The sequence below is a fragment of the Arachis duranensis genome, chromosome 6, assembly GCF_000817695.3.
Source record: "Arachis duranensis cultivar V14167 chromosome 6, aradu.V14167.gnm2.J7QH, whole genome shotgun sequence".
Classification (NCBI taxonomy): Eukaryota; Viridiplantae; Streptophyta; class Magnoliopsida; order Fabales; family Fabaceae; genus Arachis; species Arachis duranensis.
The window spans coordinates 103,842,231-103,858,823 of record NC_029777.3 but is presented as its reverse complement, the minus strand read 5'-3'; the positions used below and the strand labels follow the sequence as shown (position 1 = coordinate 103,858,823).

The 16,593-nt window shown below is 35.3% G+C and overlaps 2 protein-coding genes across 2 annotated transcripts; one reads left to right on the top strand and one right to left on the bottom strand.

The window, feature by feature from the left end:
• The first annotated feature begins 7,692 nt into the window (after nt 1-7,692).
• Nucleotides 7,693-12,634, top strand: LOC107495350 (E3 ubiquitin-protein ligase At1g63170). The gene is made up of 5 exons (XM_016116477.3): nt 7,693-8,038; nt 8,475-9,337; nt 10,863-10,988; nt 11,075-11,360; nt 11,845-12,634. The coding sequence occupies exons 2-5, from the start codon at nt 8,625-8,627 to the stop codon at nt 12,028-12,030; spliced, it is 1,311 nt and encodes a 436-aa protein (XP_015971963.1). The 5' UTR covers nt 7,693-8,038; nt 8,475-8,624; the 3' UTR covers nt 12,031-12,634.
• A 1,683-nt stretch (nt 12,635-14,317) lies between these two features.
• On the bottom strand, nt 14,318-16,261 carry LOC107495375 (molybdate transporter 1). Its single transcript, XM_016116524.3, has one exon. The coding sequence runs from the start codon at nt 16,119-16,121 to the stop codon at nt 14,646-14,648; it is 1,476 nt and encodes a 491-aa protein (XP_015972010.1). The 5' UTR covers nt 16,122-16,261; the 3' UTR covers nt 14,318-14,645.
• Nucleotides 16,262-16,593: the final 332 nt, after the last annotated feature.

Below are 16,593 nucleotides of genomic sequence, written 5' to 3'. Positions count from 1 at the left end.
GATATAAAGTTTGCCAAATTTTGAATTTTGTAGAGGAAGTTATGATCATTTAAAATTGGTGTTAAAAATCTGAAATTCTGCAAGGTTGCAGAATTTCATTATTTCTGATATGTGCGGGTGCACACCCTGCGAAAATTTTGACCTGTGCGGACGAACACACCTGTACGCACGCACAAGCAAGGAAGTGCATTCTGTTTGCAACACTAGCACAGCTTGTGCGCGCACATATCTAAGGAAAGATTTCAACCTGTGCGGACGCACATGTTGGGAAGGCCAATCTGTTGGGGTGCTGGCACAGGTTGTGCGAGTGAACAGATTCTAAAAGTTTTGCCACCTGTGCATACACACACCCCTGTGCGTACGCACACATTTTAAAATTTCTGGGCGTGCGCACGCACAGACCCTTATGTAGCCGCTGATGCGTGAGCATCTTGTCTATCTTTTCCTAGTGAATTTGCATCTAAATTGTTGAGTTTAATTTAGAATTAATTATATTTTAGCCACTATGGATGCTATTTTGAGTTTTGTGCAATTTTATTCATTTTAGGTAGCATGCCGGGGATTTGATGAAGTTTCTGCAGAGAAAAAGAAGAAACCAAAGAGATGACCAGCGAAGACCGACGCAGACGCATGGCTCACGTGACCGCGTGGAATGGAAAAATCGCAATGACACGATCGCGTGCCTGACGCAAACACGTAGACTGGAATCTGCACAAATGATGCGAGCACGTGGACGACGCGGACGCGTCACATACGCGATCTGCAATAATACAGAAAACGCTGGGGGTGATTTCTGGGCTGTTTTGACCCACTTTCCAGCCCAGAAAACACAGATTAGAAGCTGCAGAATGGACAAAGCAAGTGGTCCCCACCCATCAACTAAAAATCTGTTAATTAATTTGAATTTAAATTCAAATCTTATCTTTTAGGAAAAGATATTATTTTTATTTTTAGATAATTAGATTTTAAATTAATTAGGATTAGTTATAAAAAGGGAAGACTTCTCTTCTATGGATGACATTACATTACATTAGAGGGATTCTATTAGGGAATTCTATAAAAATTTACATTCTACATTTCATGAGCAACTAAACCTCCACTGTTAAGGTTAGGAGCTCTGTCTATTTGTATGGATTGATTTTATTACTTTTTATATTTTAATTTATGTTTTGGATTTATATTTAAGAAATGTTTTCGTTCTTTATCTTATGAATTTGGGTGGAACGGAAGTATGACCCTCTTTCTATTTGAGTTCTTGTAAAACTTGGAAAAGCTCTATACTTGAACAACAGTTTGAAAACATATTCTCCTGAATTCTAATTATCTGAATTTAATGGGATACGTGACATATAATCCTTTTATTCTTTGGGTAATTAGAGTTTTTGTGGCATGCAAACTGGAATTTGATCATGTACCCTTTAATTGGAATTAATTGACCAAGGAATTGGCAGTTAATGAATTTTAGAGGAGACTAGGAAGGTCTAAGGAATTAGGGTCTAGTCACATATAGTTTGCCATAAATTAAATCCTACATAATTAAAATAGTTAGTAAGAAAAGTTAATCCGGAAAAATAGATAACTCTAAAGTCTTAACTGTTTATCCATATTTTATTCCCAATTTATTTAATTGTCTATACTTTTGATATTTTGAATTCAAACTTAAACCTTTTAAACATCTCAAAACCAATTTCCGCTTGCCTAACTAAGCTTATCACTCAATAACTGTTGCTTAATCCATCAATCCTCGTGGAATCGATCCTTACTCACGTAAGGTATTACTTGGCACAACCCGGTGCACTTGCCGGTTAGTAAGTGTGGGTTATAAATACCGCACCAGCCGCACACGTTCTGTTTCTCAAATTTACTTGTTTTTCAACTATTTTACCTTCCCAACAAGGTTATAAGCTTCTATAACACCATTTTAAGACTTTTGGGCTTGGTTTTGAGTATTAGCAAATGGAGGCCTAGGTTTCTAGCGTACTAAGGATGGTTTGACGTTATGTGATGAATGGTTGATGTATGAGATGAGGATTGAGGAATTATTGAGTTCGGAACTGAGATGTGAAATTACAGTGGTTGAGATGAGTCGAGGACTCCGATTGAGATGATGGATTTTGTATACTGAAAATGCTTTTTGAAAACCACTGAAATAATGTTTTTACTGAGATTATGAGACGCTATGCGCCCGGCAGGGACGATGGTTAATCCCGCCTGTCGAGGTAGCGGCGGAGGCGTAAGAACGGTGGTTAATCCCGCCTGTTGAGATGTGAGGTCTGAGGCAAGAGTATTCCGCTCGCATCCCTTCGGATCTATAGGGCGTGCAGGCGCCGATACCTGGACAATGATTCGGGCACTATATCTCGGGGTTCCCATATGAGAAATCCGAAAGGCGACGTCTCCATGGAGATGTGTCGGGTTGGCAGTTAAACCGACAATGTGATATCACAGCCAGTAGGGCAGGCATTCATCATATGCATCTTCTATCTGATTGTATGCTTTGTTTACTTGAAATGGCTTGCCTAGTTGAATAACATGCTTACTTGCTATCTGAATTATTTTCCTTATATGCTTCTACTTGTGCTTTACTTGCATTGTATATTACCTGTGTTTTCTGCTGGGATTGAGGAGGTTCGGAAGGCAGTGGCGATGGAATCGCATGGAGGATAGGTTGGTGAAGGCTGTGGGACAGCGGTGTTTGGTTAGAGTAGAAATTCCCTAAGATAGATGACATAGTTTATTAAAGTTAATGTGGGTATATTATGCTTATCTGTTTTAGAATGCTTTAAGGTTGAATCTCGTGATGGATATGGAGCTTAGGATTGCCTTTGGCGTCCCGATGTCTTATATCCTACATCACTAGGCACTGTTACCATACTGAGAAACTCCGGTTCTCATACCATATTTCTGTTGTATTTTTCAGATGCAGGTCGCAACCCACCTCAGTGAGTTGTTGGATGGTGACAGAAGCAGAGGATCTTGGATTCTTTTGGAGTCTTTTGTTTATTTTGTTTATACATCTCTCACTTTTGTATTATGTCTTTGCCTAGAGGCTTGTATATGAGAGAACAAAACTTATATAAGCTATTTTCAAACTGTCAGGTTTCTGTACGGTCTGTATATGGCTAGCCGGCTTAAACTCTGCGAGCCGTGGCTAGTTTCTTATCATATTATACACTTACTTTTTGTTATATTACCTTTATATCTTGTGCGTTAAGTTAGTAGCTTCGATAGTACGTTTGCGCTTTTGAAATCCTGAGTTTAGAACTGTCGTAATCTCTGGTTAATCTTTACTTTACGACGCGAGGTAAAACTTAGACTAATTAGGGTGTTACAAATAATATTAATTATAATTTAATATAATTATTTAAATAATTAGTATAATTATTAATTAATTAATTATATGTTATATTTGTTAATTTATTTTTTTAATTAATTTGTCATGTGTCAACATTTTATTGGATTGCAAGAATTCTATTTTTATACCATTGAAGTTGCTCTTAGTGGAGTTAATATTTAAATTGATTCTTGAAATTTGATATTAAACTCAATTTGAACATTGAAATTCCAATAAACTCAAATTAGACACCAAAATTTATAATTATAACTTGCATTAACTCTGGTCAAGTTAGATTATGTTAAAGATGAGAATGCACTACAAAAAATTCACTGGATATCATCAAATTTATTGGCGAATTTACTTAAAAATTTTGCCACTAACTTAGTTACCGTCAGAATAAATCTAATAGTATAAATTTTATTGGTAATTATTTACTAGTAAATTTTTTTTGCTGATAATTTTTACCGTCAAATTTGTTCTGACGGTAATATAATATTTATTAATAATTAAATTAAAAACTACAAACATATTTAATCCACATTCTGCCGATAAACTTAAATTTTATTTTATTTTTTATAAATTTATACGCATCATCTTTTTCCTAAAACAGAAGAAAACAAAAGAATAATTCATACCAATCAAGTAAACAAATAAAAAAGATAAAATTAAAATAAAAAAATATAATAACCAACTGCACTATATAAAATAGTAACCCCATATTCTGCAAACAAATGACCACGACATTAAGATAAAATTAAGTTTCATAACCATTTTTCAATAACACCCTTGAGAAATTAAGATAATTCCTGTAGTAACACATTAACAATAATAAATGACCAAGGTATTATGACTGAAAATTTATAGAAAATATTCAATAAAAAATAACCCATTAAGATTTTAAAAGAACTGAAAATGGAATATAGAATTTAGAGACAATGTTCACTATATTAATGTTTGGTATCATTGCATGTGGCTTTGATTTTTTTTGAAAATAAGATATGAACATTAGTTTTATAGGCATAAACAACTACAAAAATGAACAAAAAAAGCAAAAAAAAAGGTAAAAAGAGAAAAGAACTAAAGTAAAATAGGCATAATCAACCAAAGATCTGTATCTTAACCGGGACCTAAAAGTTCAAGGATTAGTATTACATTATGTAGGGTATCTGACCATCAGGACTAAGGAGACATTATAAGGTAAAGCACTCTCATACTGTGATCAGTTAGAGTTGCAACCTAATAATCAGAATTTTAATACTTGAAATTTTTCACTACCATAAATTAAGTAAAATGTTACCTTTGCTAATGATGGATATTTCTGTACCATGATTGCACCATGATCTAATTCTGGGAGTATTCATGAGTGCTTACTAGCTAAACAATTTAAAAGATATAGATGAACTAAATCTGAAAAATAGTTAAATTTTTAATATAAACATTTTAATTATAAATTTTTTAATACGTAATAAATTAAAATTAAATAAATTAGAGTTTAAATTTAATTACTCAAAATTAATTAGTGAGTTACATAGAGTGACAGCGCAAAAGATTTTTTAGCGTGGTGGCAATACGAATAGCGAAGTGGCAGCGCCAATGACCAATCGGCACAGCTGCAGTAGAATTTTTTTTAAATAAATTGAAAAAAAAAAGAAGACAACATACTTGGAAATAGGAAGAAGGCAGCTCTTACGATATAAGGAGTAACAACGACAACAGTGACGAGAGCGACAAAAACACAAGCGATAGAGTAACCAACGCAATGCAAAAGAGTCCACGTAGTCTTTTAACGCTGTTGGTGGTGGCTGATGTTGGTGGAGAGGCTGCCAGAGGTGGTTTGGGAGAGAGAGGGAGAGAGAGAGAGAGAGAGAGAGAGTAGGTCAAAAATGAGGGAGGAGAGGGTTCGCGATTCGAATTTAGGACAAGATTACAGTTAGATTTACCAGCAGATAAATCCGATGGTAACACTTTGTGAGTGAGTAAAACACAGTGTTGCACTAATTCAAATTATTAGCGGATTTATCCGTCGGTAATAATCGCGCCAATTTTTTTCTCCAATTATTACCAACTAATTTACCATTGAAAAACTAAATATAACGGTAATTTTTTACCCGACAAATTTATTGGCAAAGCCGTCGGTAAATTGATGGAGGGCAATCGTCGGTCTAAAATTTGCCAATGAGAATCACGTCGAAGTATAGTTCCAAACCGACAACTAGCTCTCAATCAAAGTTTAATTTGATTGTCATAAGTTCAACTCAATAAAATTTAACCGAAAGTATTACTCCCGGATCGTCCTCAAGAGAATAGACTATAGTGTGTATCAAAGTTGGTTAGAAATCCAAGGTTGAAAGACATAAGCATGAATTTAAACTAGCAAAACTTAACATGCAAGAAACTTAAATTGCAATAAATTAAATAGACTATAGTGTGTATCAAAGTTGGTTAGAAATTCAGGGTTGAAAGACATAAGCATGAATTTAAACTAGCAAAGCTTAACATGCAAGAAACTTAAATGGTAAGAAATTAAATCAAGACAATTAAAACAATATCTAAGTAAATGGCAATCTAACAAGACAATATATGAATCTAATTCTATTCTAGAACTAATTAAACAACTAAAACTAACTAAAGCAAGAACTGAGTAATTAGAAATTGGATTTTCAAATGTGAATTGTAAAAGAACTCTTGGCTAAGGCATAAGAATTGAGATCACTATTCTTGTCTAATAACCATATATTGACAATTGTGAGGGACCAATCCATCAAGCCTACTTCTATGCTTGAAGTATGTCAAATAAACTTGATCAATATCAACCCATAAATCTCAACCTAGCTACCAATTAACTTAGTATTAGACTAGTGTTAATGGGTATCAACTTGACCAATAAGAGTTCCCAAATCATCAATCCAATTAAACCTAATGACTCAAGATCACTCAATTCCTTTAGCCTAGGCCAAGACTATAGGAAACTACTCCATAACTAGTAAAAATAATTCATTAAACACTTGATGTATAATAGTCCAAGACATTACTAAATTACAAAATTAAATAGAAATTAAAACTACCAACTAACAATTATCAACAATATCAACTCAACTAAAATTATAACACATAAAAATCTCAATGTATCAATGAGAATTCAAAATTAACAAGATTCACAAAATGAGAAATAAGAGAAAACCAAGGAGAAAAACACAATACTAACAAAGGAATTAAGTAAAATTAGAACTAGAGAAACTAAAATTAAGACAATAAAATTAGAATTAACAAGCTCCAGAAATTCAAACAAAAGATTATCAAAAGGCACTAAATCTAGAGGGAAGTGAGAGTTTCTCTCTCTAAAAAACAAAGAACAAAAACTAGCTAAATTAAGTCTAATTGTGTGTATGCTTTATTGCCTCCTTTTTCCTTCAATTCTTGGCCTTTCTCCATTCAGAATTGAGTTGATTTGGGTCCAAGAAGGTCCAAAAATCGCTGACACGTGTAATTCTGATGAGATCACACGCTGCATGTCATGTGTACGCGTATGCATCGGTTGAACTTTGAAAATGTCACGCGTACACGGAAGCGACGTGTACGCGCGAGAACCAGCTTCTCAAAACTTCTATTTTTCATGTTCCTTCCATTTTTGCATGCTTTCTGTCCATCGTCTAAGTCATTCTTTTCCTATAAATCCTGAAATCACTTAACAAACATATCACGACATCGAATGGTAATAGGAGAGGATTAAAAATTGGTATTTTTAAGGTCTTGGAAGCATGTTTTTAACTATAAAACATAATTAGGAAGAAATCATAAAAGCATGCAATTTATATGAATAAGTGTGAAAAGAATTGATGAAACCCACCAAATTAAACACAAAATAAACTCTAAAATTGGAGTTTATCATAAATCCATCGCTAATATCTGACGTTAAATTCGACGGTATTCATCATTTTTCTTGTAGTGGTAGAAGAGTGTATTAAGAGACGTTGCTACTATAAATGATGATGACGATGAGATGAGATTAAGGACAAAAACAAAAAGATATCTAGACTTAATTTTGGGGCTTCGGCATAGGAATCACTTCTTTCTTCCATTTTGTTTTGTGTGTGTTTTTAGGTGAGTGGAAGGAATTCATAAAAAGATTGGGAGCAAGTAATTCAAGTTCCTTTTATTTTAGTAGTACACTACTAGTATTGAGGATGCACTTTCAAATTGATTTTTTATTAGTAGGTAAAAATTCACAAATAATTATTTTTATATAAAATTTATAATTAAAAATTATTAAATAATTTAATATATTTAATTAAATTATATTTAACAATTTTCATCAATCAACTTAACACAACAATAACATGCGCTAATAATGTAGGGAGAAGAAGATACGGTGAGGCATGACCTGGAAGGGAAGCAGTGGAGGTGCGCTTGGCACCCTTTTGATTACGACACCTTCCCCTCTTTTCTTCCGTCACCACCTCTTACTTTATACGGCGCCGTTTAGCCCTTTTCTCTCTGTCGTTTCCAATCTCCATTTCTTGGTTACTCTCCGACGCGCTTTTCCCATCTCATTATACGCAGTCGTTTTGCACTCTAATTCGCTCCTAGTCAACGCCGCTTCTATCCCTCTCTTCCATCTCACTCTTCTCTCTCGAGTTTCACCGATTCATAAGTAAAAAAATTCAAGCACCGGATTCACCGCTTCCTTCACTTCTTCCTCAGGTATCGCCTTTTAATTTTTAATTTTTGTTACTGAATTTTGCTTAATTCTTCAACAAGATGAAAGACACGTCGACGATGATGAAAATTAGCGGTGGTATTTTGTTGAAAGAAATTCCTGTGTCCAATTTTGTTAATTTGATTTAATTTATTTTTTTAGGTTTTTGAGATGCAGAGAGGGTTTAGTATCATCTTTGTTATAAGATATTTATGAACTTTATGATATTTATATATAGCTGGGAAACATTAATTCGGGAATGTGCCTTTCTCCTTTTGTAAGCAACCATTAGATGCTTTATATTGTTATCTTATACTGTTTTAATTTAAATATCTTTTTTATGTGGACAGATGTTAATATTGTTAGTGTATATGTTATGTGTTGTGATAACAGAAGGCAACTATGGCTTTGGAAATTGACAATTTAATATTTGCTTAACAGATGGAAGTCTCAGAGTTGTGCTAATCAGAACGGTTCACCATTTGTTTCCACACAGCTCAGAGATTGTATTTGAAAGGTTCTGTACTTTGTTTCCTGGTTTTTGAAGTTTGATGCTTCATTGGCGGCTTCTTGTGTTGGTGCTGGAGTTAGATGCACGTTCTCGCACCAGAAGTGCATATTGAAGGTCCACCTGACACATCTCCGTTGTTGATGGAGCGGCTGGGTAGCTTGAACAGCAATCAGCATATGATCGTGCAGCCGGAGAGGTTGAATGACAATCAGCATATCATAGACATTAACATAGCTGGAAACGGTGATGCTTCCACTTCAGGCTCAGCTCATGATAGACATTCTAATGGTGTGGATACATCACAGCATGTAGAGAGAGCGGGCAGTGTGAGAGTACCTGTTTCGCAGCCTTCGGTTTTATCCAACAATGGATCCAATGGATCAAACTCCAGGAATTCTTCCTTCATCAGACGTGGAGATTCACGCCGGAGTAGGAGTCCAGTGCATTCGGGGTTGTGGATATCTGTAGAACTAGCACTCTTAGTAAGTCAAATTGTTGCATCAATTGTTGTATTGTCTTTGTCAAGGCACGAGCATCCACGTTCCCCATTGTTTGCGTGGATTGTGGGTTATGCAAGTGGTTGTCTTGCTACCCTACCTCTGCTTTATTGGCGGTATTATCATCATAACCAAAGTCGAGATCAAGATTCACCCCAAACTCGTCAAACATCTCCTCGGGTTAATGATCCTTCAGGGACATTTCATTCCAGTTCCAGAAGTAATGGAGGAGCAGATGGTCAAGGTGCTGCTTCAATGTCCAGAGGCAATCAAGCTTCACCATTGACAAACAGAAGGTAGTGAGTTAGTTATCGTTGCTCATCGTTTATGAGAACGTTATTTCATATCATCATAGAAAAATCACTAACTCAGAAATGAATCAGCAAAATAAATGGTCCTGCAATATTCTAGTCATGATAGTAAAAATGGATGTTTAAACAAAGGAGGGAAGGGAATTTGTAATAATATCTTTACCCACATCTCCATACATCTCCTTTAACCACTTTTCAAATGTAGCTAATCTGATGTCCTGTTAGAGACTTAGTGAATGCATATGCTATATAATGATTGCAGTTGACACATGTAGTAACCAGATATTCAGGCAAAGTCTTCTCTGATGAAATATTGAAGTGAGAATTTTGTTATTTATTATTATTCCACATATTAAACACCAGACTTTAGGCAATGTGTTTTAAGTACCTAAAGTGGAAACCACACCTTAAAAGCTAGCTATTAAGGGGGAAGAACCAATCTCTTTAAATAAAAAATCAAGTATCCATATTACTTGATGGGGGACTTGGGGCACCTCATATTACCCAAGTCCCTAACAATACACTGGCCGAGAGCCGACGTCCATGGAGGTTTCACTCTTTCGACTTTGACCAGCGGTAGCCACTTGCTATTGACTACTAGTATTTAGTATTCACCTTAATCTAGCCTATAGGTAGTCCTTCGTGCTACCAACAACCTAGCCTCTATGCCATTGTTAGGTATCTAGGAAAAGTAGGAAGCCACACCTTAAAAGCTAGATATTAAACAGGAAGAACCATTTTTCTTAAATGCAACATCAAGCATCCCATATTACACGATATGGGACATTGGGCACCCCATATTACCCAAGTTGCTAACAATGTGCAAGGTTTTCCTATTATGTCAAAGCACTTGCATTTTCTTAACTTCTCAGTGACTCAATCTCAATTTAGGGGGGAAACGTTTCAGTAGTTTAAGTTCACGTGTTACTCACCATTGCCATGACCCAGTACTCTACTTTTGCACTGGTTCTTGAAATTGTTTCTCTTCCAAATAAACTCAGTTGCGTCCATTCCAATCATTATGCAGTATCCTAAAGTGCATTGTCTATGTGAGGGTCACATAGCCTCATTTGTGTCCAAAAACCAATTTAGAAATGTCTTGCACCTCGTAATTCTTTCTACCTAATTATTCAAATTGTATAACCTCAATGGGTATCACATGGAGAAAGTAGGACGTAACTAAATGCAGTTAAAACAAAGGAATATTTTGTCCAGTAATGGTAAGGTAGTATAGCTTTCCAACAAGTCTCCAACTTAACAGGTTGATCTACTTACGGTTATGTGTTTTGAATAAATCTTGACGTTTTGTTTCATTTAAGATTTAAGAGTTTCTGAATGTTGGCAACCTGATGGATCAATTTGACAATCTTTCTTAATTTAAGTAGTTGTTTTCCTCTATCATGCTTGTCATTGTTTACTCCTCCCCTATTTTTCTATGCTTGTAACTAAACCATGTAACTTGTAAGTAGTTTATGAAACTCCTAAACCTGTATTAATACTTGTTCTGCAGAATGAAGACACTAGTGGAATACTTCAAAATATCTTTAGATTGCTTTTTTGCTATATGGTTCGTTGTTGGAAATGTATGGATCTTTGGAGGACGTTCGTCTGCTGATGAAGCTCCTAACTTGTATAGGTTAGGCGTATAACCTTCCATTAGCTCTTGATTTCATCTGATTTTTAAGAGATTTCTCAACTAATTTCTGCTTCCTTTTGTTGCAGGTTATGTATAGTGTTTCTCGCCTTTAGCTGTATTGGTTATGCTATGCCCTTCATTCTCTGTTCAACAATCTGCTGTTGTCTCCCTTGTATTATCTCCATCCTTGGCGTTAGAGAGGATATGTCACAAAACAGAGGGGCAACTTCTGAATCCATAAATGCCCTGCCAACTTACAAGTTCAAGATGAAGAAAAATAAAAGAAGTGGCGACAGTAACTCAGCTGCTGTTGATGGGGGAGTTGTGGCTGCAGGAACTGAAAAGGAGCGAGTGATATCTGGAGATGATGCAGTAAGTACTGTACTACTATCTAATCTTTAATTATTTGGGAGTACTTCATGAAAATTCTGGCATGCTAGCTCTTTTTGTCTAGTTACACCATGTCCCTCTATGCGCGAAGATTTTATTCTTTAACAGATCTGTGTGTGTATATATATATGGAGGGAAGGCTAACATTTTCCTTGGGGTAAAGTTTATCAAGGTTCACTCTTTTATTGGACAAAAAGATACTTGCAACCTTTATTCCTTAACTTCGATGCAATGTCCATGATAGTAATTTACATATACTATATCATACCTTAGCTTCTACACCTCTTCCCATTTATAAATCTTGTCTTATTTATTTATTTTTTATGGTATAAATGTTTGAGCGTTCATGAAATCAGGTAATCTACACTTGGTTTGGTTTGATGCTGTTGTTGAATTCTTCTTCATGTTATCCTGCCTTATCCCTTTTGGATCTGCTGCACCTTACCGGCTCTGTTGATGTCTGCAGGTTTGCTGCATCTGCCTGGCAAAGTATGAAAATAATGATGAGCTGCGAGAATTGCCTTGTTCTCATCTTTTTCACAAAGAGTGTGTAGACAAGTGGTTAAAGATAAATGCATTGTGCCCTCTTTGCAAGAGTGAGGTTGGTGAGAACTTAACCGGATCGGGTGCCGCAGAAGGTGCCAGCCAATAGAGCGAGCTCAGGGTTTAAAACCGATTCAAATGTCGGAGATTAATCTACTTGTATTCAATTTTGGGTCTCTCATTTTCCTTGTGAACTGGATAATCTCTTCCCTAATGAGTTTGGAAAAGGGAGACAAAAAATGCATATCTATAAAATTGGTGGACCCTGCAAAGGTAATGGTAGGTCCCTCCCCAATAAATTGTGTTTTCCTCTCATAATACAAGTTTTCAAGGGCACTGAAAGAATTCGAGCATTCGAGTCTCTTATATATGTATACATATTCACACTTTTATTTTTGTAAAGCTTCTTGTATGCTTTCAGCATCATCAGTTTCTCTCTTTTTTTTTTTTCTTACTACTTATTTTGAGGGATGTTTGATTCTGACTTCATCCTCATTGATGTATCCTTTTTTATATTTTTTTCCCGTCTTGTTATAACTGTAAGTTGGTTGATACATTTCATCGCATTCGTAGTCTTGTGAGTTGATTGTTCAAAGGATGCTCATCACTGGCCATATGCTGCGTGGTGCTGCCAATTAGAAGTAAAAAACACATCATTTCATGTAAATGGATCAATCTCAGAAATATATTAAGTGAAATTTCTGCGAGTTTCATTATGTGTCTTGGGAGATATTTTGGTAGGTATCTCACTATGGAATGGATACTATCATTTGGCCCCCTTTTTTTTATATATAAAAAATGCTATTTCTATAAAAAAAAAATCAACCATCAAATCAGGTACATTGTGTGTATAAATATATGTATTTGTTTAACTCATTGTCAAATATATATTTTATACTAATGACCGATTTCGTAGTTTATTTTTGGTGTGCAAGTAGCATAGTTGTTTTATTTATGTTAGTTATGTTAGATGATTATTAAAATTTCAAAGAGATTAGTTAATAATTAACACCGATAATTGAGGGTTTTAAAATCACATTTTTATTCTAACTATTAAGTTGCAATTTTGCAACTAGTAGTTGTTTTTTTTGCTATGCACAATTTTAACAAAGTGCTTAAAATCTATTTTCTAAAGTCTTTCTCTAGTAATGTATTTTGTGAGTTTGAGGGAATTAATTAGGAAAGTGAGAGCTTTAGAGAAAAAGAAAAGTGAACAAGAAGTTCAGACTTTATATTGATTAGAATTTTTTCTAGTTGCCAATAAAATAGACAAGAGGAAAAAGGAAATAAATTCTTTTTGCTATATTTTTTTATATTTTATGTTTTATTAGATGGTGTGAAGTTACCATAATTTGACAAAAATAGAATTGTACTAATTTTGTGAATCTTATTAAAATACCACCAATTTTAGAAACTAGAAAATGTATGCTTAGAAGAATTCTGAAGGGTTGAAAAAGTTCTTCCAAATAACAAAAAACATAAATAAGGTTCAATTTTGAAAGACTTTGCATTTCTCTTTTTCTCTTATAAATCAAATTCATGGAGACACCTTGATAATAGCAGAAAGAAAAATAATGAAAAGGACAAAGAAATTAACTCTGCTAAGTGCTAACAATGGGATGACAAGTTCTTTCCCGGTTGTTGGGCATATTATAAATGTTGGAATGGAGTCACACCACAATTTAATGTTGGATAAAGCTATGCACATTATCAAACAGATTACTCTTCTGGAAAGCCTTTGTCAAACTACACTCAATTATGTAACCAAAAAATAAAATACACCCTTTAATCAGGCTTTTAAATCTGCAATTTTTAGTGGAAAAAGTCTTATCAGATTACCTCAGAGAGGAACTGTTTGCTTTTTTGACTATTTGTTCTTCTTTGATCCTATCATGGCAAAAATCTACCCTTAGACAACATGCACATAATTAAACATGGTGAACCCATTGAACATAGACACAAATAAGTTCATATAACACAAAAGAAAAGAGACAAGATTTTTAAGTGATACCTCATATGCAGTCATCTTCATATGAAGTTGATAGTTGAGAATCATTTGAGGACTAAATTATCTAAAAAAAAATTTAACTATCAACTTCACACAAAAACCAAAGTGTATGTAAGTTTTTACTATATTTTTAATTGTTATAACTGCACTCTTACATAATTTTGTGAAATAAAATAAAGAAAATTTTTTATACATACAAATACATATATGAATTTAGTATGATTTATACTCACGTTACACACAATTTGCATTAAGTACAGAAAATTGTGCGTGTGAATCATCATATTTTGTACCTTTTATATAAGTGTTGATTACACGGCTTAAAATATGTTGTTCTAGGATGAATCTTGATATGAAATACTATGATTTGGCTATTTAAAGAATATCATACATTAATCAAGCATCTTTATTCTCTTATATTGATTGTACAATAACCACGCATACACTATGATGTACGCTAGGATTGGAACTACCACTATGCTTACAATCTTAGAATCTTGATACAAAGAAAAGAACAAAACAGAAAACTGAAATCCATACAAATTAAACACACCAAGTAGTATTTACACCTAAATAATAGCACCGGATAAGCAACATCAAGCAATCAAATCTCGTCACACTTTTTTTTTCTTAAAAAAAATGTTACGTGCACACTCAAACGACCGTAAATTATTGTCTAAATTGCCAATTTTAGTGTGCAAATAACATTACATACTTCAGAGTTGGTCGTCATGTTTTTGCATCCAAATGGTAGAAAGTGGTTTATCCTTAGTCCAATTCCTTAGCCTAAGAATAACATAAACAATCATCCCAACCAAGAATCCAAGTGCAGCACTAGATCCAACCAAAGACACTGCAGTGCACATAAGCATCACAAAAGAATCTTCTTTTGTGTTCATGTCTCTAGAACACATAGCCAATTCAATCCCAGCAAACAACAACAACACTCCCAAGATTCCAACCGGAAACTGGTTCAATACATGTGCCAAAGAAGTCCCCAACACCAAACCCAACACCAATTTCGCGGCGCCGAGAAGCGCCACGCACCCGCCACTCCTCCCTCCAAATTTGTACTGCCCGGCTAGCCCGCCGGCCCCGTGGCACATTGGCATGGCACCAAACCAACAACCAATGAGGTTCATCAATCCAACCGTTACTGAAAGTGACGTGGCAGTGAACTCTCTTCCAGGAAAAAGATCTGATGATAACTTCACAACCGCCACAACAGAATTCAAAAGAGTCAAAGGAAGTTGAGGGATTGTACCTTTGATGAAACCTTTTTTCCATGCATGCTTTGAGAATTTCACCACATCTATTGAAGAAGGTCCAAACTTTATCTCATGCACCACGTGATGCCTTCTCAAGAATGCTAAAACAACACCCAATATAAACACCAAGAAAGCTGAAGGAAGAGAGAAAACAATCCTTCTTATTCTATCTGTCTTGTTCTTTTTTATAGTTGATCCTCCGTTTCTGTCCCGGCCTAAATCTTCGTCGTGGCCTAGGTCGCCACAACAACGATTTTTTTCGCCGGCGCCGTTAACAATCACAATGAATACAAGACAAACAATTGCCAAAATCAAGCCATCTAGGCCAACCCAATGTCGTTGGCCTAGAGACTTTGATTTTGGCAAGTCTTGAATTTTTTTAACATATTTGACAGCTGTCAATGCAAAAGATAATCCTTGTGCCAGTTGGATTCCCCTCACCACGCAGAGGGGAATCAACCGGTACACAAGTTGCATAAGTCCTGTCACGCCGAGGACGAATACTGTGCCTCCGGTAAGTATCCCGGCGGCCATGATCTCCGGGACGCCGAAGCCTGTATCAGACAAGGCTTCGGCGGCGATGGACTTCATGGGCTGGACTGGCATGGGAACACCATAGATGGCCCCAGTGATGATGTTATAGACACCAGTGAAGATCAATGTGGTGCCAAGGTTGAGGTCCCTTGCAAGGGTCAAGGCAAGAACTATGGGTATGTATGTTCCAAGATCACCCATGGCGCCATTGATTTCAGCCCATTTTGAACGGAAAACCAAGTTAGTTTTCACTTTCTCAACCACCCCTTTTGCTGAGTAATCTGTTCTAGTGGTTGCAGATGCTACTACTTGACCTGCTTCAGGGTCTAGTGAGATTGGAATTGTTGAAGACTGGTGATCATTATTATTATTATGTTCTTGTTGTGACATATTTGAGGATGTTTGGTTTGAAATTGAAACTCTTTCTTAGGACTCAACGCTAATAATTAAGAAGTGTGTAAGACAAAAGAAGAATCTATATATGAGGTGGATGGAAAGAGTAGTAGAGAAGATGAATGTAATGAACGAGAAATGGGAATTTTGTTTGTGATTTATAGCGGTGTGATATGAGGTGGTGGTTAGTTCCATAAAGTCAATGTCTGTTTTGGAGTTAGGAGCAAGTTGTGTTCGATGAAAACAAAGACAATGCCACACGCTACACTGTTGACAAATACACTCATTATGTTTATTTATTCAAGACAGAATTTAGTGAAAATTCAGGTATAATTGGTTTTACTCAAGTTGATAAACGAGAATTGTTAAATAGTTTAACTAATTTGATTAAATTTTCATGTAACAGGTATCAGCTATTAATTTCACATAAAGTCGATTGCGTCGACCCTAGACATCTTGCGTCGACCCT

Excerpts from the sequence above, each read along its gene's own strand:
- LOC107495350 (XM_016116477.3), top strand. The coding sequence starts at position 8,625 with ATGCACGTTCTCGCACCAGAAGTGCATATTGAAGGTCCACCTGACACA. Across the intron at positions 9,338-10,862 it reads TCACCATTGACAAACAGAAG|AATGAAGACACTAGTGGAAT; the intron begins GTAGTGAGTTAG and ends CTTGTTCTGCAG. Across the intron at positions 11,361-11,844 it reads TGATATCTGGAGATGATGCA|GTTTGCTGCATCTGCCTGGC; the intron begins GTAAGTACTGTA and ends TGATGTCTGCAG.
- LOC107495375 (XM_016116524.3), bottom strand. The coding sequence starts at position 16,121 with ATGTCACAACAAGAACATAATAATAATAATGATCACCAGTCTTCAACA.